This window comes from Stenella coeruleoalba (genome assembly GCF_951394435.1).
Source record: "Stenella coeruleoalba genome assembly, chromosome: 4".
In the NCBI taxonomy this organism is placed as follows: Eukaryota; Metazoa; Chordata; class Mammalia; order Artiodactyla; family Delphinidae; genus Stenella; species Stenella coeruleoalba.
This window is the reverse complement of record NC_137149.1, coordinates 145,463,992-145,489,619: the sequence shown is the minus strand read 5'-3', so window position 1 is coordinate 145,489,619 and position 25,628 is coordinate 145,463,992. Positions and strand designations below refer to the sequence as shown.

The window sequence follows — 25,628 nt, the reverse complement described above, 5'->3', positions numbered from 1 at the left end:
TAGATAGAAGAGGATAAGAAACAGAACTTGAAACCAAAGCATCTGTTATTCTTTCAGTAAAAGAAAATAATCTAATGCCATCAATTTCTTCAATACATGTAATCAAGGTGCACAGATTCACTCTGGTAAAGAAACTATTCTTGGAATTTATCTCATTTATATCAAAGGGCTTCTAGTAGCCCCAATGGCTACAGAGCCTTCCATCTTAATTCATTTGAAAAGCTGTGTGTCTTTTTAAAAATCACCTTGAAAATAACACTTTCTTCTACCAAGTTTGAAAAAGAAAACTTAATCAGTGGGCAAATGAGCAACATTGTATGTTACCATACATTTAAGCTAAGAATTAAAATATCACATGAGCTTTTAAGTGTAAAAATACTTCAGCAACATTCTGAGAGCTAGGGATGTAGAACCAATTGAAGATTAGAAACCAAGCTGATCACTGACCTGTTAGAATGATGGGAGCTCTATATACTTAACACTTTAGAATTTCAGTCTGTGTTACGACTATTAATAAAAAAATATTCTTTCCAGCATAAATAAATAAACAAGAAATAAGTTTATAAATAAATCAAAGGCATTAAAGATGTTTAATGATTTATTTATCCAGCATGTTAAAACAATTTGTCAAATTACTAATTCAGCAGTACTTTTCGTATAAACAGTTACCACTGATTTTGAGCACCATGGTAGTAAATACTGCTAACTTTTAAATTTTAAATTATTGTCATCTCAGATTTACTATTTGGGTTTAGCATGAGTTCATAGTTATTTCAGTGGGCATTTACAGGTTCCATATAATTTGAATTATGTGGTACTAGCTGAAGGCATCATTTTTAATCAGGAAGAAATGAGATGTTCTCACAGCATGGCTTGGCATTCATTCTTCTCTCAATTTCACTCCAGGTACATTTCAATGGGTGGAATTGGCTTGTTGACTGAATTGGCCACTCTGTGTCCCTAAGAAAACTGCCATGATTGGGAAGCCATATGGTGCAATGCTGTAAGCTATATTAAATTCTGAGTCATATTTTGGCCAGCTTTGTTCTCATGACTGAGATTCAGAATTGTATCCATGTAAATTTCTATCCACTTGCTGCTCACAAGTGTCATTAAGCTCACATTTTTTTTCTTTATTTTTTTAGACACTTGCTATATAAAGTGGTGCTGGAGTTTACACTTAAAGGCACTAGTTGAGAAGACGGAAAAAATAGAGAAAGGTGACCCTTTAGGCTCACCCTGTATTTACCTCTGAAGAAGCAGTCTTCATTGTGGACAATGGTAATCTTGTGTTTTTTCAGGCAAGCAGCTCTGTGCACCTCACAGTGGTTTTCATAGAATTCTCCATCAGATCCACACACAGGTTTGTAGTGCCGATTGCAAAGGTCCATGCAGGCACATTCCGCTTGCCCTGTCTCTCTGCTGAGAACACAGTGCCTTCCCAAACCACAGTATTTGTTTTCACAAGATGCCAAAGGGCCATCCTGAATCAGGAATCCTAAGGACAAAGAATAGAAAATCACTTGGATTCATATGTCCAAATAAAATGCTGATGTCAAAGTTTAAAGGCAAAAGGAAAAAAATAATCTAAGAGAAATATAATCAGAGTTCAGTTGTTCTCAGTGGAGAAGGGACTTGTATTAGAACCAGCAGGTGAACTTTTTCAAAATACCCTTAACATACTCCCCTTCTTTCCCATTTCTCCTTGAGCTCTCACCTCCCTACCCAATGAGTATTACAGTCCTTAAGGACAAGGGCTCTGAAGTTAAAATGCCTGAACTCAAATTCTCTACCAATTATTAGCTTTATGTCCTTGGATAAATTGCTTCTCTGTGCTAAGTTGTCCTATCTGTAATACAAGGTTGATAGTATAGATGATCTCCTACAGTTGTAAGGAATAGTACATATACTGGTCCACGGAAAGCACAGCCTTGACACATAGCAAATGTTTAACAAATGTCAACCTTTACATTAGCAGAATTCTGGTAGGAGAAAAGAAATGTATGTATATAATGTAGTAAATAGGAGAGAATAGGAATAAGAAGCAGTGTCTTGAAAACTTCTTTCTGGGTTTTAACATCTGATCCTTTCTTGTTTTGACATTTGCCACTTGGCAATTACTGGTGAATTTCATGACTAAATGAACAAATCATGAAGAATTTGATTGTCTTGTTACTTGTTCAGTCTAACAATCTACATTTGCATCAGAAAAGTATAGGTGGATCTAGCAGTCTTGTACTGAAACCAAACTAAGCAACTTAAATACTCAGGCTTTTATAGGTAAATCTGGCTTTTCTTCTTTGAGAACATTATCTGACTGAAAAGTAAAAAATGTCAGTAAACACACACACACACACACACACATATACACACACACACACACATATATATATATCTATAGAGAGAGAGAGAGAGAGAAATATATATACATGTATCTCAAGGAATAATATATATTCATATATATACAAATGCATAAATGTGTGTGTACATATATTTACCATTGGTGACACTTATATACTGCAAAAAATAAAGTTTTGAGAGGTTATAAACTTAAATGACAGTAATTTTATTAGATACTTAGTGTATATTTTCAGCTGGTTGATTTAAAACCATCTCCCTACATGATTGCATCACAATGATTAAGAACATGGTTTCTGATCCAGAGTTTAAATCATAGCTCCACCAGTTACAAACTTCAGGACCTTGGGTGGGTATCTAACACATCTATAACTTAGTTTCCTCATCTGTAAAATAGGACTAATAGTATCCTCAAACAGTTATCAAGATTAAAGGGTTTGTGAGGGAGAGATCAAGATGGCAGAGCAGAAGGAGGCTGGGCTCAACTCCCTTCACAAACACATCCAACTACAAATCCACGTAGAGTGCCACTCACTGAAATCTACCTGGGACAAACACAACAGGTCTTCTACACCAAGGCTATAAATAAAGATCCACAGAGCATCTGATAGGAAGGGAGGAAAGTGATCAGGCATGGACCCACACCCTAGCAGGGGACACAGAAGAGGAATGAATATCACAGGCTTGGAGATTCTCCCTGGGAGCAAGGGATTCAAGCTACATATTAGGTGCCCCAGCCTGGGGCGTCCAACACCAGGAAGGTGAGTCCTCTTAGCTTGTTTGAAAACCAGTGGGGCTTACCAGAGGGCTGTAAGAACCCAAGACTCCATTCTTAAAAGAGCACACACACAGACTTACTCCCAGTCACATCATGAAGGCAGAAGACTGAAATCCCCTGGGGCTCTGGCCAGCCCGCCAGGACATCCTCTGCACACATCCAGCCTGCATGGCCTCCTGCTCCAGCCCATCTTGCTCCGGCACTGCTCCCCGCTAAGGCAGAGTCTGTCATTGCCAATGAGACTGCACATATTTGGAGGGAATGGAGCCGGCTGAGACCCCAGCACAGCCTCTGTCCAGTGTGGAGGTAGACACTGCCAGCTCATGAGTCCCTGTGCACACTTGAGAGTGGACAGGGTCAGTTCAGTGGTGCGGCACTACCTCTGCAGCACCAAGCCAGCCTCTAAAGACAGTGTGCACACCAGGGGGGAAAGTGAAACCAGCAAGAAGTGCAGGCCCAAGCACTCAAGCCCTGGCTGCGTCCCAAATCAAGGTGGAGACTACCAACACACCTGGGTGAAAGCCAAATACCTCAGGGCTCTTGCTCTAGCTCCTCAAGCCTCATCCCTGCCCCAGATAGGGCAGTAATGGTTATTGAGCATAGACGATGTCCTGACCTTCTTCACCTGGCTCTGGTTGTGGCCCAACTACACCAGCACCACCACCCACCAAAGCAGGACACCCAAGGGAAGGACACAGCCTGTGCCCTCTTCAGATCCAGCTCTCCCACCAGAGCCACTGAACGAACATATGCAGAGTGTAGAGGGACACTCCCACACAAGGACACGCCACCAAGCCTGGGATAGGCAACTGTTTCACCTAGTTTCATAGAGAAAAAGGAAGTTAAACAGAATGAGAAGACAGAGGAATATACTTCAAATGAAAGAATAACAGCAAAAACAAACGAACAAACAAAAATCCCTGAAAAAAACCCTAGTGAAATAGAGGAAAATAATTTACCTGATAGAGTTCAAAGCAATAATAGTAAGAATGCTAACTGAACTGGGGGAGGTGGGGGGGAAATAGATGAACACAGTCAAATTTTAACAAAGAACTAGAAAATATAAAAAAGAACCAATGAGAGCTGAAGAAAACCATAACTAAAATTAAAAAACACACTAGAGGGAATTAACAGCAGACTAGGTATACAGAAGAACACATAAGTGATCTGGAAGATAGATAAAGGAAATTGCCCAAACAGAACAGGAAAAATAAAGATTTTGTTTTTTTAAATGAGTAGTTTAAAGGACCTCTGGGACAACATCAAGTGTATTAACATTTGCATTACAGGTGCTGAGAAGGAGAAGAGAGAGAGGAAAAGGTGGAAAGTGTATTTGATGTAATTATGGCTGAAAACGTCCTGAACCTGAGGAAAGAAACAAATATACAGATCAGGAAGCACAGAGCATCCCTAACAAGATGAACCCAAAGAGACCCACACCAAGACATATCATAAATGGCATAGAGAAAAAGAAAGAGTCACACAGAAGGGAACCCCCAAAAAGCTATCAGCTCATTTCTTTGCAGAAACTTTTCAGGCCAGAATGGAATGGCCTGATATATGCAAAGTGGTGAAAGCAAAAGCCTAGGATACTCTACCCAGCAAAGTTATCATTCAGAATTGAGCCAGAGATAAAGAACTTCTCAGAGAAGCAAAAGCTAGAAGAATTGATCAATATTAAACTGACTTTACAAGAAGGGTTAAAGAGTCTTCTTTAAGTGAAAATAAAAGGGTGCAACAAGAAATAAGAAATTATAGGGTGGAAAAATTCCCACCAGAAAAGGCAAGTACATAGTAAAGACTGTGGATCAATTGTTTCAATAATCTAGTATAAAGGTTAAAAGACAAAAATTATAAAATCAACTATAGGTACAATATACAGTTAAGGGTTAGACATTAAGATGTAAAATATGAAATCAAAAATATAAGATGTGTGGGGGGAGTAAGAAATATACAGGTTTTAGAACGTGTTTGTACTTTTTGTACTTAAACGACTATCAGGTTAAATCAAGCAGATGTACTTATAGGTCAACATATATGAACTTTATGGTAACTGCAAAACAAAAGGCTACAATAGATATACAAAACCTAGAGAGAAGGAAACACAAATATAACACTGAAGAAAATCATCAAAAAACAAAGAAAAGACTAAAAAGAAAAAAAGAAAACAGAGAAAAACAAAAACAAAAGCCAGTAAACAAATAACAAAATGGCAGTAAGTACATACCTATCAATAATCACTTTAAATGTCAAAGGACTAAATGCTCCAATCAGAAGACATAGGGTAGCAGATTGGATTAAAACACACAAAACGAACAAACAAAAAACAGGACCCATCTATATGCTGCTTACAAGAGAATCACTTTAGAGCTAAAGACACACACAGACTGAAAGTGTGGGATGGAAAAAGATACTCCATGGAAATTGAAACAAAAGTAAGCTGGGTAGGCTTTTTATTTTAAAGTAGATTTTAAAACAAAGTCTATAATAAAAGACAAAGAAGGACATAATATTATGATAAAGAGATCAATACAATAAAAGGATATAGCATTTTTAAACATAAATGCACCTAATATAGGAGTGTTTAAATATATAAAGCAACAATTAACTGGCATAAATATGGGAGAAATTGACAATAATCCAGTAATAGTAGGGGATTTTAACACCATACTTTTATCCAGATAGAAAATTGATAAGTAAACAATGGCCTTAAATGACACATTATAACAGTTGGATTATATATATATATATATATATAAAACATTTAAAGGAATTAGAAAAAAGAACAAATAAAGCCTAAAGTCAGCACAAGGAAGGAAGTGATAAAGATCACATAGAAAAGTAGAGACAAAAAAATAGAAAAGATCAATGAAACCAAAGCTGTTTTTTTAAAAAGATAAACAAAACTGAGTTAGGTTCATTAAGAAAAAAAAAAGAGGACCCACATAAACAAAATAAAAAATGAAAGAGGAGAAATTACAACTGTTATGACAAAAATACAATAATAAGAGATTTTATGAACAATGATATGCCAACAAATTGGACAACCTAGAATTGGATACTTTCCTAGAAACACACATTGTTCAAGACTGAATCAGAAGAAATAGATACTCTGAACAGACTGATTATTAGAATTGAAATTGAATCAGTAATCAAAACACTACTGATAACTGTAAGTCCAGGACTGGATGGCTTCACAGGAGAATTCTACTGAACATGTAAAAAACAGTTAGTACCTATCTTTCTCAAACTATTCCAAAAAAGTGAAGAGGAGGGAACACTCCCAAATTCAGTCTGGGAGGCCACCATTACCCTGATACCATGACAAAATGAAAATTACATGCCAATATTCCTGAAGAATATAGATTGAAAAATCCTCAACAAAATAAAAATAAAATTCAACAATATATAAAAAGGATTATTCACTATGATCAAGTGGGATTTATTTCAAGGATGCAAGCTTGGTTCATAACTTCAAATCAATGTGATACATCACATTAAAAATACAAAGGATAGGGCTTCCCTGGTGGCGCTTCCCTGGTGGAGCAGTGGTTGAGAGTCCGCCTGCCAATGCAGGGGACACGGGTTCGTGCCCCGGTCCGGGAGGATCCCGCGTGCCACGGGGCGGCTGGGCCCGTGAGCCGGGGCCGCTGAGCTTGCGTGTCCGGAGCCTGTGCTCCGCAGCGGGAGAGGCCACAACACTGAGAGGCCCGCATACAGAAAAAAAAAAAAAAATACAAAGGATAAAAAGCACATAATCATCTTGATAGACACACAAAAAAACATTTTATCAAATTCAACACACATTCGTCCTAAAAATTCTCAACAAAGTGGTATAGAATAAATATTTCTTAAGCATAATAAAGGCCATTATAACAAACCCACAGCTAGCATCATACTCAACTGTTAAAACCTGAAAGCTTTTCCTCTAAAATCAGGAACAAGAATCAAGACAAGGATAGCCACTCTCACCATTTCTATTTAACATATTATTTTAAGTCCTAGCCACCGAAATCAAACAAGAAAAAGAAAGAAAAGGCATCCAAAGTGAAAGGGAAGACATAAAACTATCACTATTTGCAGAGGATAGGATACTATAATAGAAAATCCTAAGGTCTCCACCAAAAAACTATTAGAACTAATAAAGGAATACAGTAAAGCTGCAAGATACAAGATAAATATACAGAAATCTGTTGCTTTTTATCCACTAGTAATAAACTATCAAAAAGAGAAAGCAAGAAAATAGTCTCATTTACAATAGCATTAAAATGAATAAAATACATAGGAATAAACTTGAAGGAGGTGAAGACCTACACTCTGAAAACTATGAGACAATGATGAAGGAAACTGAAGATGATACAGTAAAATTGAAAGATATCCTATGTTCATGTACTGGAAGAATTAATACTGTTGAAGTGTCCATAAAGCAATCAACAAATTTAGTGCAATCCTTATCAATATAACCATGACTTTTTTCACAGAACTAGAAAAACAATCCTAAAATTTATAAGGAAGCACAAATGACTCCAAATAGCCAAAGCAATCTTGAGAAAAAAGAACAAGACTGGAGGTATCACACCACCTGACTTCAGACACTACAAAACTAAAGTGATCAGAACACTATGGCACTGGCACAAAAACAGACACATAGGTCAATGGAACAGAACAGAGAGCCCAGAAACAAACTCATGCACATGTGGTCAATTAAACTATATCAAAGGAGGCAAAAATATATAATGGGGAATATACAGTCTCTTCAATACCTGGTGATGGAAAATTGGAACTCTACATATAGAAGAATGGCATTAGAACATTTTCTCTCACCTTATACAAAAATAAACTCAAAATGGATTAAAGACCTAAATGTAAGATATGAAACCATAAAACTCCTAGGGCAAAAAAAGTCAGCACACTCTTTCACATACATATTAGCAATAGTTTTTTAGATCTCTCTCCTCATGCAAGGGAAACAAAAGCAAAAATAAACAAATGGCACCTAATTAAATGTAAAAGTTTTTTCACAGCGAAGAAAACCATCAACAAAATGAAACAACCACCAACTGAATGGAAGATATTTGCAAAGGATATGGCTAATAAGGGATTAATATCCAAAGTATATAAATACCGCATGCAACTCAATATCAAAAAAATAAACAATCCAGTCAAAAAATGGGCAGAAGACCTGATAGACATTTTTCCAAAGACATACAGATGGCCAAGAGAACATGAAAAAATGTTCAACATCACTAATCATGAGGAAAATCAAAACCAAAATGAGATATCACCTCACACCTGCCAGATGGTTATTGTCAAGGACACAACAAATAATAAATGTGAGATGTGGATAAAAAGGAATAATAGTTTGCCCCAGCAATTCTACTCCTGGGTATATATCCAGGGAAAACGAAAGAAAACTAATTCAAAAAGACACATGCACCCTGGTGTTCAGAGCAACACTATTTACAACAGCCAAGATATGGAAGCAACCTCAGTGTCCATCAACAGATGAATGGATAAAGAAGACGTGGTGCATATACACATGGAATATTACTCAGCCATAAAAAGAATAACATTTTGCTATTTGCAGCAACGTGGATAGACCTGAAGGGTATTATGCTTAGTGAAGTAAGTCAGACAGAGAAAGAAGAATGTTATATGCTTTCATTTATATTTAGAATCTAAAAAATAAAACAAACTCATGAATATAACAAACAGAAACACTCATAGACAAGTGAACAAACTAGTAGTTATCAGTGCGGAGAGGGGTGGAGAAGGAAGCAAGTTAGGAGAAGGAGAGTAAGAGGTACACACTACTAGGTAGAATATAAATAAGATACAGGATGCAATGTCCAGCACACGGAATATAGCCAATATGCTATAATAACTTTAAATGTAGTATAACCTATAAAAATATCTAATCACAGTGCTGCACACCTGAGACTAATATAACATTGTAAATCACTTATACTTCATTTGAAAACAAAATTAAAAGTCTTGGCACATGAAAAACTCCATTTAAATGTTAGTTATTATCATTACTTTTTAAAGTAATTAATTTTCATAAGAACAGATATACAAATAAAAAAGTATTTAAATAATCAATTTGTTTTTATAAATAAAACCCATTAGACATTTTGATTTTTATATAATGCATGTATTTCCATGTGGAATTTAGAAAAACTGAAATTAAAAAAATGACCAAGACTATCAACAGTATAATTTTCAAAATTATTTACTTATTTATCTTTTAATTTTTTTTTTTTGCGGTACGTGGGCCTCTCACTGCTGTGGCCTCTCCCGTTGCAGAGCACAGGCCCTGGACGCACAGGCTCAGCAGCCATGGCTCACGGGCCCAGCCACTCCGTGGCATGTGGGATCCTCCCGGACCGGGGCACGAACCCGTGTCCCCTGCATCCGCAGGCGGACTCTCAACCACTGCGCCAACAGGGAAGCCCCTAATTTATATTTTTGATAGAACTGTAAATTGGAACAACTGTTCTTCAAAGCAACTTAAAATTACTTGCACTCTTTGAAACCATATTATGATCTTTGTGAAACATTCTAAAACATTTAGAACAAAAAATAAGAAAAAAGACAATAAAATTTATTGAATCAAGCTTTGCAATGTAGTGTTACTTTAAATAATTGATAATTACTATGAAATATTTAGTAGATTTTGGAAAATATATTTAATGCAGTATTTCTTGAAGTGTGGCACTTTAGAATGGCCTACAGAAGTTTTATAGCATAGATTCAGCCTTCACTTTACCCTAGAGTTTCTGACTCAGTAGATCTAGGATTGAACCCCAAATTTATATTTCTAATTTCCCAGGTGATGATGTTATTTTGGTTTCTGGTATCAAACTTTTGGGCCTTGACTTAATGAAATCCTAATTGCTAATTAAAATAAATACGACAAAAACAAAAAGACTAGGTAAACAATTACGAAATATTCTTAAGTGGAAAAGTGAGAACTTTGTCATGATTAAAACCAGATAAAATCAAGCAAGTATTTGAATGAAACTAAGAAAGGATATGGAAAATGAACACAATTGATTAGCTAATTGGATATGATATTGGGCAAATTTTTCTACTTTTATATAATTGCTTTTTTAGTGTTCAATATATTAATAAAAGAAATTCCATAATTGTGTCAATTACAACTGTAAAATAATGACTGATTTCATTTTGGAAAATCTTTTTCTTCATTTTTCTACTTATGCCTGTTGTTGATCTTATGTTTATAGGGTCCAAAATGGGGCTGCCATTATAGCACAGGGATTTGACTCATATAGTTGTATTTTGCACAGTTTTATATCTTATATTTTCCTTATTTCCTTAATATCTTACTAACAACTAGTTTCTTGCTATCAAATAGTTTAAAATTTATGAATGGAGTATTTTATTTTTTTATTATCTAAGAATGAGTTTAAGGTCAACTGGGTCAAGAGATTATTTTACGTTTTGATCACAAACTGAGGTGGCTAACAAAATCAGTACAATTTCTGAAAAAGAAGGAATGCTTTGCTATAAAATGAGGTCGTTTATGGTATATTTATGTCAATGAGTATCTTTCCTTGATTCTCTCTTCTTCAATTTTTCCTCTTTTTGCTTGTACTCCAGTTCAGAGATTTGTATTAGAATGGCCAATAAGCCATTTTCTAGAAGTTAAATGAACTATTTTACACTAGCTAGAAGCCGTGTGTTGCATATAGCTGCTACAATTGAAGGAAATTTAATTAATTCATATGCAATCCAAAAGAAAGCTCATATTATGTAAATGAATAACTAGAACATATCCTTTCTGACAGTAATTATCCATGACTAACACTGAACTTAAGTATCAGCTGAGATTAACTCAATTTAATCTGATCAACATGTCAAAGCTTTCTTTTAAGTATACTCAGATAACACACTAAATGAATTTTAATCAAGAACTTCTCTCTTGCTATCTCACAACTTGATAAAATAACATGTGTTCCCACAAAAATGCTATATATTTAACAAGCACATTATTTTATAACTTCTATGCCTTCAGGGCATTACAAAGATTCCTCAGATTTAAAATAAACAAAGAACTGAAACAAAAGATGAAAGACACCAAGTCATAAAGCAAAATCATTCTATATAATTCTAAAGATAGTCTGCTCAGATTCTCAATGATGATGCAATTCTCTTCAAGTGGTTTATGTATATATACTTTATCAAATAGGTACTTCATATAGAGTGGATCTAATTTAAAATAAACTTTAATAAAATGTATTATTTTTATGTGCAAGGTACTATACTAGATGCTATAGAATAGATCAAAAGAGCAGTCACTGATACTTTTTCTAGTGGCTTAAAAAGGGCATGAGGCAGGCCTTGGGCCCAAGGAGAGAGTTAAAAATTTAGGGACATGTTTAGGAGCACAAAGGAGCATGAGATGAATAATATCAGGTAAGACCTCACAAGTATTATATCATGTCATGGTTGAGGTTTATGCTCCAGGAATGGGTTAGGAGTTCAGAAGGCTAATATATGGAATAGACAAGGTATGAATTAAAGATGGATGTTGGATATAAAACAGTAACATCAGAGGGAAGAAAGAACCAGATTTTGACAAGCTAACTACCTCTAATGATAACAGTGGAATATAAGCAAAATTAATTAGAGTGCCAAGTTATTTGAGGTGTTAATTTTCTCATAAAAATGTATAATGTTTTGATACAAAATGTAAGTATTGTGTTAACTTTGATTTGTTAAAAAGAACAACAGATTTTGGTGAAGAGAATAGGATTACAGTCTTTGCATTTCCATTACCTATTGGACTGACCTCAGCTGGGCTGCAATCTCCTTGGGTCAGATGTTTAAATGGTAAGATAAAAGGAAACTGATAAACCATCTTTAGATTCACTCTCATCTGAAAAAAATCCTTGCATTTAAGAGTGCTTGGCAAAACAGTGTCTAGTAAAAGGTAATGTTTGAGAATATATTTAGGAATCTTTCTCTAGAGTGCCTAATAGGTAAACTTCACCTGCAGGAAACAATCATATACTCGTAATTCTCTACTTTAAACAATATTTATGTACTCTAGAAATAGCATCAGAGACCTTCAAGATGGTGGAGGAGTGAGACGTGGAGATCACCTTCCTACCCACAAATACATCAAAACTACATCTACATGTGGAACAACTCCTGCAGAACACCTACTGAACGCTGGCAGAAGACCTCAGACCTCCCAAAAGGCAAGAAACTCCCCACGTACCTGGGTAGGGCAAAAGAAAAAAGAATAAACAGAGACAAAAGAATAGGGACGGGACCTGCACCAGTGGGAGGGAGCCATGAAGGAGGAAAGGTTTCCACACACTAGGAGCCCCTTCACTGGCAGAGACTGTGGGTGGTGGCGGGGAAGCTTCAGAGCCACAGAAGAAAGCGCAGCAACGGGGGTATCGAGGGCAAAGCAGAGAGATTCCCGCACAGAGGATCGGTGCCGACCGGCACTCACCAGCCGAGAGGCTTGTCTGCTCACCCGCCGGGACGGGTGGGGGCTGGGAGGTGAGGCTCGGGCTTCGGAGGTTGGATCCCAGGGAGAGGACTGGGGTTGGCGGCGTGAATGCAGCCTGAAGGGGGCTAGTGCGCCAAGGCTAGCCAGGAGGGAGTCCGGGAAATGGTTTACCTGCTGGAGAGGCAAGAAACCATGGTTTCCGGGTGCGTGAGGAGAGAGGCTTCCTGCTCCATGTGCCCAAAGATGGCAGAGTGCCACCTAAGTGAGCTCCAGAGATGGGCGCAAGCTGCAGCTATCATGTCGGACCCCAGAGATGGGCACAGACCACTACTGCTGCTGCCGCCACCAATAATCCTGTGTGCAAGCCCAGGTTACTACCCACACCCCCCAGGGAGGCTGTGCAGCCCGCCACTGCCAGGGTCCCTTGATCCAGAGACAACTACTCCGGGAGGACACACGGCATGCCTCAGGCTGGGGCAATGTCACGCTGGCCTCTGCCGCCTCAGGTTCTCCCCACAGTCCAAATGTGACTACCGTGCCCCTCCCTCCCCCCAGCCTGAGTGAGCAACAGAGCTCTAATCAGCCACTGCTTTAACCCCTTCCTGTCTGGGCAGGGAAGAGATGCATTAGGGCAGCCTACATGCAGAGGCGGGGCCAAAACCAAAGCTGAACCCCAGGAGCTGTGCGAACAAAGAAGAGAAAGGGAAATGTCTCCCAGCAGCCTCAGGAGCAGCAGATTAAATCCCCACAAGTGGTTTGATTAACCCTGCATCTGTGAAATACCTGAATAGACAAGAAATATTCCCAAATTTGAGGTGGTGGACTTTGGGAGCAACTGTAGACTTGGGGTTTGCTTTCTGTGTTTTATCTGTTTTTGGTTTTATGTTTATCTTAGTGTAGATTTTAGTTGTTGTTTTCATTGGTGGGTTTGTTTATTGGTTTGGTTGCTCTCTTTCTTTTTTTCTTTTTCTTTTTTCTCTTTTTGTGATTGTGTGTGTTTCTTTGTGAGACTTTGTCAGCTTAGCTTTGCATTTACCATTTGCCTTGGGGTTCTGTATGTTCATTTTTTGTTTTTGTTTTTATGAGTGTGTGTGTGTGTATTTCTATGTGTGATTTTGTCTGTTTAGTTTTGCTTTTTCCATTTGTTTTGTAGTTCTGTTTGTTCAAGTTTTTTTCTTTTTCTTCCTTTCTTCTGTGCCATGCAGCTGGCAGGGTCTTGGTGCTCTGGCTGGGTGTCAGGCCTGAGCCTTTGAAGTGGAAAAGCCAAGTCCAGGATACTGAAATACCAGAGACCTCTCAGCCCCATGTAATATTAACTGGAGAGAGCTCTCCCAGAGATCTCTGTCTCAACACTAAGACCCAGCTCCACCCAACAGCCAGCAAACCCCAGTGCGGGAAGCCCCATGACAAACAACTCGCAAGACAAGAACACAACCCCACTCATTAGAAGACAGCCTGCCTAAAGTCACACTAAGCTCACCGACACTCCAAAACACACCACCAGACACGGCCCAGCCCACCAGAGGACCAAATCCAGCTCCATCCACCAGAACACAGGCACCAGTCCCGTCCAGCAGGAAGCCTGTACAAGCCCTGAACCAACCTCATGCACTGGTGACAGACACCAAAAATAACAGGAAATACAAACCTGCAGCCTGCAAAGAGGAGACCCCAAACACTGTAGGTTAAACAAAATGAGAAGACAGAGAAATATGCAGCAGATGAAGGAGCAAAGTGAAAATCCACCAGACCAAACAAATAAAGAGGAAGTAGGCAGTCTACCTGAAAAAGAATTCAGAGTAATGACAGTAAAGATGATCCAAAAATCTCAGAAGTAGAATGGAGAAAACTCTAGAAATGTTTAACAAGGACCTAGAAGAACTAAAGAACAAATAAGCAATGATGAAAAACACATATAAATGAAATTAAAAATACTCTAGAAGGAATCAATAGCAGAATAACTGAAGCAGAAGAATGGATAAGTGACCTGGAAGATAGAATACTGAAAATAACTGCCACAGAGCAGAATAAAGAAAAAACAATGAAAAGAAATGAGGACAGTCTCAGAGACCTCTGGGACAACATTAAATGAACCAATATTTGAATTATAGGAGTCCCAGGAGAAGAAGAGAAAAAGAAAAGGTTTGAGAATATATTCGAAGAGATTATAGTTGAAAACTTCCCTAATATAGGGAAGGAAATACTCAGTCAAGTCCAGGAAGTACAGTGAGTCCCATTCAGGACAAATCCAAGGAGAAATATGCCAAGACACATATTAATAAAAGTAACAAAAATTAAATTTTGAGAAAAAATAGTAAAAGCTGCAAGGGAAAAGCAAAAAATAACATACAAGGGAAACCCCATAAGGTTAACAGCTGAGATTTCAGCAGAAACTCTGCAAGAAAGAAGGGAGGGGCAGGACATATTCAAAGTGCTGAAAGGGGAAAACCTGCAACCAAGATTCCTCTACCCAGCAAGGATCTCATTCCGATTCAATGGAAAAATTAAAACATTTAAAGACAAGCAAAAGCTAAGAGAATTCAGTACCACTAAACCAGCATACAACAAATGCTAAAGGAACCTCTCTAGGCAGGAAATACAAGAAAAGGAAAAGACCTACAATAACAAACCCAAAATAATTAACAAAATGGTAACAAGAACATACACATCGATAATTACCTTAAATGTAAATGGATTAAAAGCGCCAACCAAAAGACATAGACTAGCTGAATGGATACAACAACAAGACTTGTACACATGCTGTCTACAAGAGACCCACTTCAGACCTAGGGACACATACAGACTGAAAGTGATGGGGTGGAAAAAGATATTCCATGTAAATGGAAATCAAAAGAAAGCTGGAGTAGCAATAATCAGACAAAATAAAATATAGACTATTTTAATAATAGTAATAATAATAATAAATAACAATAAAATAAATATTATTTATTTTATTATTATAATAAATATTATTATTTAATAATAATAAAATATAGACTATTTTATATTTTATAAAATATAGACTATATTTTATAAAATATAGACTATAAAATAAAGACTATTACAAGAGACAAAGAAGGACACTACATAATCATCAAGGGATCAATCAAAGAATATATAAAAATTGTAAATATTTATACACCCAACGTAGGAGGACTTCAATACATAAGGCAAATGCTATTAGCCATAAAAGGGGAAATCAACAGTAATACAATCATAGTAGGGGATTTTAACACCCCACGTTCACCAATGGACAGATCATCCAAAGTGAAAATAAATAAGGAGACACAAGCTTAAAATGACACATTAGACCCGATGGACTTAATTGCTATTTATAGGACATTCCATCCAAAAACAACAGAATAAACTTTCTTCTCATGGAACATTCTCCAGGATAGATCATATCTTGGGTCACAAAGCAAGCTTTGGTAAATTTAAGAAAATTGAAATCATATCAAGTCTCTTTTCTGACTACAACACTATGAGACCAGCTATCAATTACAGGAAAAAAAAACTGTAAAAAATACAAACACATGGAGGCTAAAAAACGCACTACTAAATAACCAAGAGATCACTGAATAAACCAAATAGGAAATCAATAAATCCCTAGAAACAAATGACAATGAAAACACGATGACCCAAAATCTATGGGTCGCAGCAAAACAGTTCTAAGAGGGAAGTTTATAGTAACACAATCCTACCTCAAGGAACAAGAAAAATCTCAAATAAAAAACCTAACCTAAAACCTAAAACAGTTAGAGAAAGAAGAACAAAAAAAACCCATAGTTAGCAGAAGGAAAGAAATCATAAAGATCAGATCAGAAATAAATGAAGGAAACAGCAGCAAAGATCAATAAAACTAATAGCTGCTTCTTTGAGAAGATAAAAAGAAATTGATAAACAATTAGCCAGACTCATCAAGAAAAAGGGAGAAGACTCAAATCAACAGAATTAGAAATGAAAAGGAGAAGTAACAAGTGACACTGCAGAAATACATAGTATCATCAGAGACTACTGCAAGGAATTATATGCCAATAAAATGGACAACCTGGAAGAAATGAACAAATTCTTAGAAAAGTACAAACTTCCAAGAATGAACCAGGAAAGAAGAGATAATATGAACAGACCAATCACAAGCACTGAAATAGAAACTGTGATTAAAAATCTTCCAACAAACAAAAGCCCAGGACCAGAGAGGTTTACAGGAGATATCTATCAAACATTTACAGTAGAGCTAACACCAATCCTTCTCAATCTCTTCCAAAATATAGCAGAGGGAGGAACACTCCCAAACTCATTCTATGAGGCCACAATCACCTGATACCAAAATGAGACAAAGATGTCATAAAAAAAGAAAACTACAGGCCAATATCACTAATGAACATAGATACAAAAATCCTCAACAAAATTCTAGCAAACAGAATCCAACAGCACACTAAAAGGATCATACACCATGAACAGGTAGGGTTTATCCCAGGAATGCAAGGACTCTTCAATATATGCAAATTAATCAAAGTGATAAACCATATTAACAAACTGATGGATAAAAACCATATAATAATCTCAATAGATGCCGAAAAAGCTTTTGACATATTTCAATACTCATTTATGATAAAAACTCTCCAGAAAGTAGGCAGAGAGGGAACCCACCTCAACAAAATTAAGACCTTACATGACAAACCCACAGCCAACATCATTCTAAATGGTGAAAAACTGAACACATTTGCTCTAAGATGAGGAAGAAGACAAGGATGCCCACTCTCACCACTATTATTCAACATAACTTAGGAAGTTTTAGCCACAGCAATCAGAGAAGAAAAAGAAAGAAAAGGAATCCAAATCAGAAAAGAAGTAAAGCTGTCACTGTTTGCAGATGACATGATACTATACATAGAGAATCCTAAAGATGCTACCAGAAAACTACTAGAGCTAATCAATGAATTTGGTAAAGTTGCAGGATACAAAATTAATGCACAGAAATCTCTTGCATTCTTATATACTAATGATGAAAAATCTGGAAGAGAAATTAAGGAAACACTCCCATTTACTACTGCAACAAAAAGAATAAAATACCTAAGAATAAACCTACCTAAGGAGACAAAAGACCTGTATGCAGAAAACTATGAGGCACAAATGAAAGAAATCAAAGACGATACAAACAGATGGAGAGATATCCCATGTTCTTGGATTGGAAGAATCAAGATTGTGAAAATGACTATACTACTCAAAGCAATCTACAGATTCAATGCAATCCCTATCAAGCTATCAATGGCATTTTTCACAGAACTAGAACAAAAAATTTAACAATTTGTATGGAAACACAAAAACCGCGAACAAAGCAATCTTGAGAAAGAAAAACAGAGCTGGAGGAAACTGGCACAAAAACAGAAATAGAGATCAATGGAACAGGATAGAAAACCCAGAGATAAGCCCATGCACCTATGGTCACCTTATCTTTCACGAAGAAGGCAAGAATATACAATGGAGAAAAGACAGCCTCTTCAATAAGTGGTACTGTGAAAACGGGACAGCTAGATGTAACAGGATGAAATTAGAACACTCCCTAACACCATACACAAAAATAAACTCAAAATGGATTAAAGACCTAAATGTAAGGCCAGACACTATAAAACTCTTAGAGGAAAACATAGGCAGAACACTCTACGGCATAAATCAAAGCAAGATCCTTCTCTGACCCACCTCCTAGAGAAATGGAAATAAAAACAAAAATAAACAAATGGGACCTAATGAAACTTCAAAGCTTTTGCACAGCAAAGGGACCATAAACAAGACAAAAAGACAACCCTCAGAATGGGAGAAAATATTTGCAAACAAAGCAACTGACAAAGGATTAATTTCCAATATATATAAGCACTTGTGCAGCTCAATATCAAAAAAACAAACAACCAATCCAAAACTGGGCAGAAGACCTAAACAGACCTTTCTCCAAGGAAGATATACAGATTGCCAACAAACACATGAAAGGATGCTCAACATCACTAATCATTAGAGAAATGCAAATAAAAAACACAATGAGGTATCACCTCGCACCAGTCAGAATGGCCATCATCCAAAAATCTACAAACAATAAATGCTGCAGAGGGTGTGGAGAAAAGGGAACCCTCTTGCACTGTTGGTGGAGATGTAAATTGATACAGCCACTATGGAGAACAGTAGGGAGGTTCCTTAAAAAACTAAAAGTATAATTACCATACAGCCCAGCAATCCCACTACTGGGCATATACCCTGAGAAAACCATAATTCAAAAAGAGTCATGTACCACAGTGTTCACTGCAGCTCTATTTACAATAGCCAGGACATGGAAGCAACCTAAGTGTTCATCAATAGATGAATGGATAAAGAAGAAATGGCACATATATGCAATGGAATATTACTCAGTCATAAAAAGAAATGAAATTGAGTTATTTTAGTGAGGTGGATGGACCTAGAGTCTGTCATATAGAGCGAAGTAAGTCAGAAAGAGAAAAACAAATACCTTATGCTAACACATATATATGGAATCTAAAAAAAAAAAGATTCTGAAGAACCTAGGGACAGGACAGGAATAAAGACGCAGATGTAGAGAATGGAAATCAAATGGTTTTTAATGACTTGATTTTATGCTTTCAATTAAGGGACTTAATGGGGGATTTTTTGAGAATTTTTAGGTTCACAGCAAAATTGAGTGGAAAGTACAGAAAGCTTCATAAACCAGGCACAGAAAAGACAAATACGGTATGATTCCACTTATATGAGCTACTTAGAATGGTCAAAATCATACAAAATTAAAGTAGAATGGTAGTTTGACAGGGACCAGGGGAGAGGGGAATAGGGAATTATTGTTTAATAAGTATAGAGTTTCAGTTTTGCAAGATGAAAAGATTTCTGGAGATGGATGATGGTGATGCTTGCACAACAGTTATGAATGTACTTAATGCCACTGAACTGTACACATAAGACAGTTAAGATAGATTTTATGTTATATGCATTTTTCCACAAAAAATTGGCCAAAAAAAGTAAGGTGCAGAGTTCCTACATAACCCCTCCTTCAAAAACATACAGCCTTCACCACCATCAACCAACTTAAGCATCTACTATTTGCAAAAAAGAGACCTTTATATATTTCCTAAGAATCAAATTATTACCGTATCTGAAACAGCATACTTCTATAAATAAATTATAAAACTTCAATCTCAGTCATTTTTGAGTCATTTTTGAGGCTTTTTCTTTCACTTTTGAGGGTTTAGGCCTATGTTTCAGAGTTAAACTGAAATAGCAAGGCATGGGAGATAAATATATTGACCTCAGGTTCAGACCACACAGTTCATTCCTGATACAATTCTGGGTTTCTATTCTCATGGTCACTCAAGTTCTTTGAACATTAAAAAGAAAAATTAGGACAAAAAGCACTCTCTCTAGGCTCATCAACTCATTTCCTTCAAGCTCCCATTTCTGTCCTCCACCATCTGTGGTTTAAAACTATTTCATGTCTCATTTATCCAAAAACTTTACTCATTCTCTGAATCCTCTCCATTCCACCAGCTTAGGTGTCAGGAATAAAAGCAGTTTTTTTCAGCTTTTCATTGACTTACCTTCCCTGAAGTAACAGACACAAATTCAATCCATTGATTAAACTGGACAAAGGTTAAGTTTATTCATGCTCTTGTCTTCAAATGAACAAATCATATTAAGTTTCTGACTGACAAACTCCCAGTCAAATGTGATTTTTCAGAAATCTAATGGTTATGGAGTTATAGAGTATGTATGCATGCATGTATGTGCTTAGAGACATTTAATAATTTAGGTTAGGTTACTGCTTTCTTGCGGACAGCTTTAAGACATCCGCTTATCCTGTAACACAAGCACAAGTCTCTGTAAAAGATGTGATACTCACTTGCCAAGAAATAAACTAGGTGGATCATTGTAGGTGTGTCTTTTTACTTCTGCCCCTTTTCTTACTGAAATCAGAGCCCCACGCTGAAGTTAATTTCTTTTTAAAATTCTGTAAGCCAGCACATATGGATAATAGAATGCTACCTGAAACGTATTATGTCACCACCATGACAAAAGACCACCTATCCCAGTCTAGTAAGGTTCTGGAAGGCATTCCAGAGGAGAGCAAGCTGGCACTGTACAGGAATTAGTCATGTAGAGAAGAGAATCATGAGAGGAGACTTGGGGCAAAAGTGTGAATTTATGCGCAAAGTGATTGAGTGTTGCCAAAGTGTAGTGATTATGGCTGAGATTGTTGGAAAATATGGTTAACAAACTAGGGAAATGATAATAGTCATCCTGAAGGCTATACTAAGGTTATGTTACTGAGGTTGTGGAAGTTACTATGTTTAAGGAGTGTCTGTAGACTCTAAAAAAGAAACACCAGGAGTTAGGAAGCTACCACCCTAGTCTAGGTAAAAATAACCTGTCAGAACAAGGAGAGAACTATAAGAAAATCAATTTTTGGAGCACCATGAAATGAATTAAAAAGGGAGGGGGCAAAAAGTGTAGCTTTGAACATAAAGGAAGGAGTCAAAGGTGGTTATAAATAAAGATAATTGTGTGAATAGCCTTGTCAGTGGTCAAAGGAATTCTTAACTAATATTCTTGAATAATAATAACAACAGTAAGCACAAGAACAATAAATAATTGGCTGTGGATTAAAGTGACACAACTGAGGGTGGAAACCAAATACGTTTAATTGCACTAATCTGCAAAGTCATGTTGTGTTTCATCAATACTCAGCCATCTCACAAGGAAGAGTGGAGCTATAAGATTATGGCACTATTCAGAGTAATGTTCCTCCATGTTCCATGTGGTGGAAGTATTTGAATGGATGAGAAGCAACCCAGAAGAAAGTACTGCTCACAGGGTACAAGGAACAGGGTACAAATAGGGGAAACAAGGCAAAGTTTCCTAAACTCTTGCCTGGTAAATTGTTTTGTACTTTAATATCACTTATAGTCAAGGAGTTAAGTCCAACATAGTCTGTTCAGCTGAAATGACAATATCTTGACTTTTCTCTAATATTTATGAAAATAAGAAATTCTCTTTCCATCCACCCTAGTAATAGGAGACTTTTTAAATTGCCAAGATCTTAAATCTTTTTTTTTTTCAAAATACTGTTTATTATCTCCTTTATGTTCATAAGCTCTGATACTTGGCGCTGCTGTTTTCATGTGTCTGAAAATTAAGCTCTACATAGCAGAAATATGATTTAAATATCTTAAAAATAATTACGCTAACAATAAAAATACTTACAATATTAAAATGGTTAATGTATTAGTATTTAAAATCCCATTTAGCATAAGTCCCACGGTGATATCTATGTCTTTGGTCTTACTGATTTATCTCTACTCTGTAGCACTGTAAATATTTTGGTTTTGCCCCATATCACTCTGTTTATTATTTTTCATTTTTGAAAAATCAATTTGTTTTTTAAAACTTATTCCATACTTATGACTTCTACATATTTGGAATCTTCCCTTTTCCAAAAAATGAAATCGATATTTTAAAATTCATCACTTAACCAAAGCAAAAGTTTTTCAGTCGTTTTTAAGGATTATTTTATTAATTTTGTTAGTTAATTGCATCATGTTCTTAGCCTCCTGAATATTTTGGTTTTGGTGTTCTTCCCATCACTGGCTTTGTCATTTCAAACTATTGAAAAACTCTCTACAAGTTATACAACAAAACAAAACATTACACTACAATACATACATGTTTCCTTTTATTTAATTTACATATGATAATCTTCTGCATACACATCTTTATATCACATATAATTTGATTAGATAGTAATACTGTTTTTCTGTTTCACATTGTTGGCAGACAGATATGTCAGGTTCTCTGTAAACTTAGAAGTTACTTTATGACCTGGATCCTCTCTCTCCCTACTGTGCAAGCAGATCTGGCACCGATGCTCTTTTCCAAGGGTTTCTCTCATTTGTTTCAGGTTCCAGGGCCACAGGATCCCACTGGACTGATATTTTATGGTGTTAATAACTTGGTGACTATCACTGCTTGTTCCCTCTTCCCATCTCCTCCTTCTTGGGTGTAGAGGCTGTATTATAGAACTCTCTACATGAAGGTAATGCCCTAAGTACTGAACAGTATACTAAGATGCTTAGACTTACAAGGGCCTTATATTTTAGTAGGGCTATGATGTAACTAAAACGTAAATACTTTAAAAGGTAAAAAAAATCCTTGTCACATGGGAGACAGAGTGATATGAAATTTTAGAGAAGAGAGATTGTTCTTTAGAGGGAAAGTAATACAAGCTTCCTAATAAACTCAGATTTTATCAGGGATTTTTTTAAATTGCTTAGGCTTTTGACAGGTGGAAATGGGTTGGAAAAGGAAAAGCATGGGAAGACAAAAAAGCAATATTCTATGTTCCAAAAAACTTGACCCTGCTCTCATTTTCCTTACCTGTATTTCAGAGTGATAATTTCCCTAAGCTGGTAAACCCATCACTATTACGGTCCCAACAAAGGACAACTAGCAAAACCTACTGTATCTCTTCTTAAACAGTTTTACTTTTAAACAATTAATTACCATGTATTTTCAAAAATTACATAAGAAGCAGTACAATATAGCTTTTTCTATATATTTAGTTCTTTGAGTGGTAGCTCTGAAGTAGAAAAGAAATAAGAAAACATCTCAAACCAAGTTTACCTTCTAATAACGACCATTTATGTATACTGACTAAAACATTTTCCTAAGCATTTTACCTCCTTTGTAACAATCCTAGGAAATAATTGCCATGTGTTTCCTGTTTTACGAATAGAGAAGAAACTAACTCAGAATGGTTACTTATCATGTCCTAGGTCACACAACTGTGAGCGAAAGCACCAAGCTTCAAACTCATGTCTGTTTGAACTATTAAAAATTATGTGATTCTGCCTGGATGTCATTCCTATTGATTTGTACAATTCTGGTGGAATATATAGGAGATAAGTATTATAGGCAACTGGAAATGGAAACTTGATCTTAGTAGGAATCTGAATTTGACAACCATCTATATAAGATGATAGGTGAAGCTATGAGTGAATGTATTACAAAAATATATATAAGTATATGGAGAAGGGACAATTGGAAATATCTGGACTTGGACTTAAGCAGTTTTTCAAGAGGACTGGGAACACCTTCACCCTCAGACATTAAAGACATTAAAGTGTCTATTTTAAAAAGGCTCATTTTTCTCACTAGTGGTTGGAAGCCTTGGACCTGGAGTCCAACTGCCTGGGTTTGAAACTTGGCTGCATCAGTAACTTGTTCTTGTAATCTTGGAAATTTTCTTGGCTTCTTTTTGCTTTGTTTTCTCATCAGTAAAATGGAGGTGGTAATGGAAATGATCTAATTGAATTATTGTAAATTAATGCCTATAAAGCCCATGAAATAGTCCCTATCAGATAAGTGCAACATTAATGTTATGTATTATTAACATTATTATTGCTGCTGTTATTGTGGTTACGTTATTTTACCCTAAAATTCAACCCAAAATGTAGGCAGTTGTCAAAGTTATATCCCCGAGTTTATGTGGTATTTGATGCTTACTGAAACAACACTTACCATGATAGGCTGCCAGGTTAACCCATGAACTTTTACTTAACCATCAATGATTCAATGGTATAAGCCATATTGATGATATTACAGAAAACAATCATTATGTGTAAAACATTCTTAAACCAAATATGGTCAGAAATTTATCTTTGGATCTCATGACCATATTTCTTCTCTTGTAGGAAATTTCCTGTCCACATTGTCAATGTATCGAGTAATAGAAGTAAGAACTCCTTCAGCTCCTACTTATTCTGTTTAGCAAAGGAGTTCCAGTTTTTACAAATGCAGGGCATTTGTAAAGGGTTGTAAAGAGAAGAATGAGAACATTAAGACAGTAGGGAGAGAAAACTATGGAAACCTGTTATTTCTCTCAATTTTGATTCCCAGATAATCTTTGCTTCCAGTTCTTTCTCTGTTCTCAGGTATACAGCATCAATGGTGCAGAACCCTCTGCCTTTCCTCAACAAGGTCAACCATCCCGTAATGTCTTCCTGCAAAGGCCATCCTATACTGCTTCATATCCATCAGCTTACCAGTGGCTGTCCTCATAGACCTAAGGAAGTTGGTGTTATCGAATGCATCTCTCTTATGAAAACTCTGATTGATATCTAGGGCTGCAGAGTCAGAGCCATTTCCTTAATCACCAGGAATAGGTAATTAGAGTTTGGACATTTGGAAGGACTGTTCGTTCATGGAATTCTTCTGGAGAAGGTGAGGACTTTTTTCAAGCTTCTGTGTATCACATTCTACCTCTTCCTTTGCATGTGTCTCCGTTGCCTTGATTCTCAGTCATTTTTGCCCTATGCCATTTTCCTTGTAGTCAACTTTTATCCAGTCAGGTCCAATTAACAGATTTTCTTCCTAGGTTTCTCAATGGTCCTGATGGCAACCAATAGGATAAATCTGTACATCCTTCACAAGTAGTCTTACAAGAAAAGCATAGACTTAAAGACCTTCTCCTGAAACTTTTAGTAAATGAACAAACAAGCAAAGAAAAAATAGGAACTACTTTCACCCAGCACACAGCTTCCTTTAATGAAATACAGATCAAAGTTTCTTCATCATTATTCTTTTGGGGAATTGTAGAAAATAAGAAGCAATGACAATTCCTTTATATTTTACATGCATACATGCAATTACATAATCTGAGTATATGTATGTGTACCTAGATATACAGTACCATACATATATTTTCTTCTTAAGTGCACTTCTGGTTTACTATGGCATATTGAACACAGAAATATCATTTTGCTTTCTTCTTAAATCCTTCAAAGCCACTAAAAATGTGTTTTAAAAGATACACACAGGATGAGGAGAACTGGAGAAAAGGCCACAAGGAAATACTGGAAGTTTGAAAGCATGTGGTAAGTGGGACCTGACTTAGTTGCCCTAAGGAAGGTGAACCCCAACCTTGTGATGGGTAAAACCTTATTTACTGCACAGATT

At 36.4% G+C, this 25,628-nt stretch overlaps 1 protein-coding gene across 5 annotated transcripts in view; it reads right to left on the bottom strand.

Moving 5' to 3' along the window:
- Positions 1–25,628, bottom strand: part of FSTL5 (follistatin like 5) — a 1,111,808-nt gene that overhangs the window by 443,966 nt on the left and 642,214 nt on the right. For all 5 annotated transcript variants that reach the window (XM_079921028.1, XM_079921031.1, XM_079921029.1 and 2 more), the window contains one exon: positions 1,250–1,498. In XM_079921028.1, the coding sequence (XP_079777154.1) occupies positions 1,250–1,498 (249 nt within the window). The remainder of the gene's footprint in view (positions 1–1,249; positions 1,499–25,628) is intronic.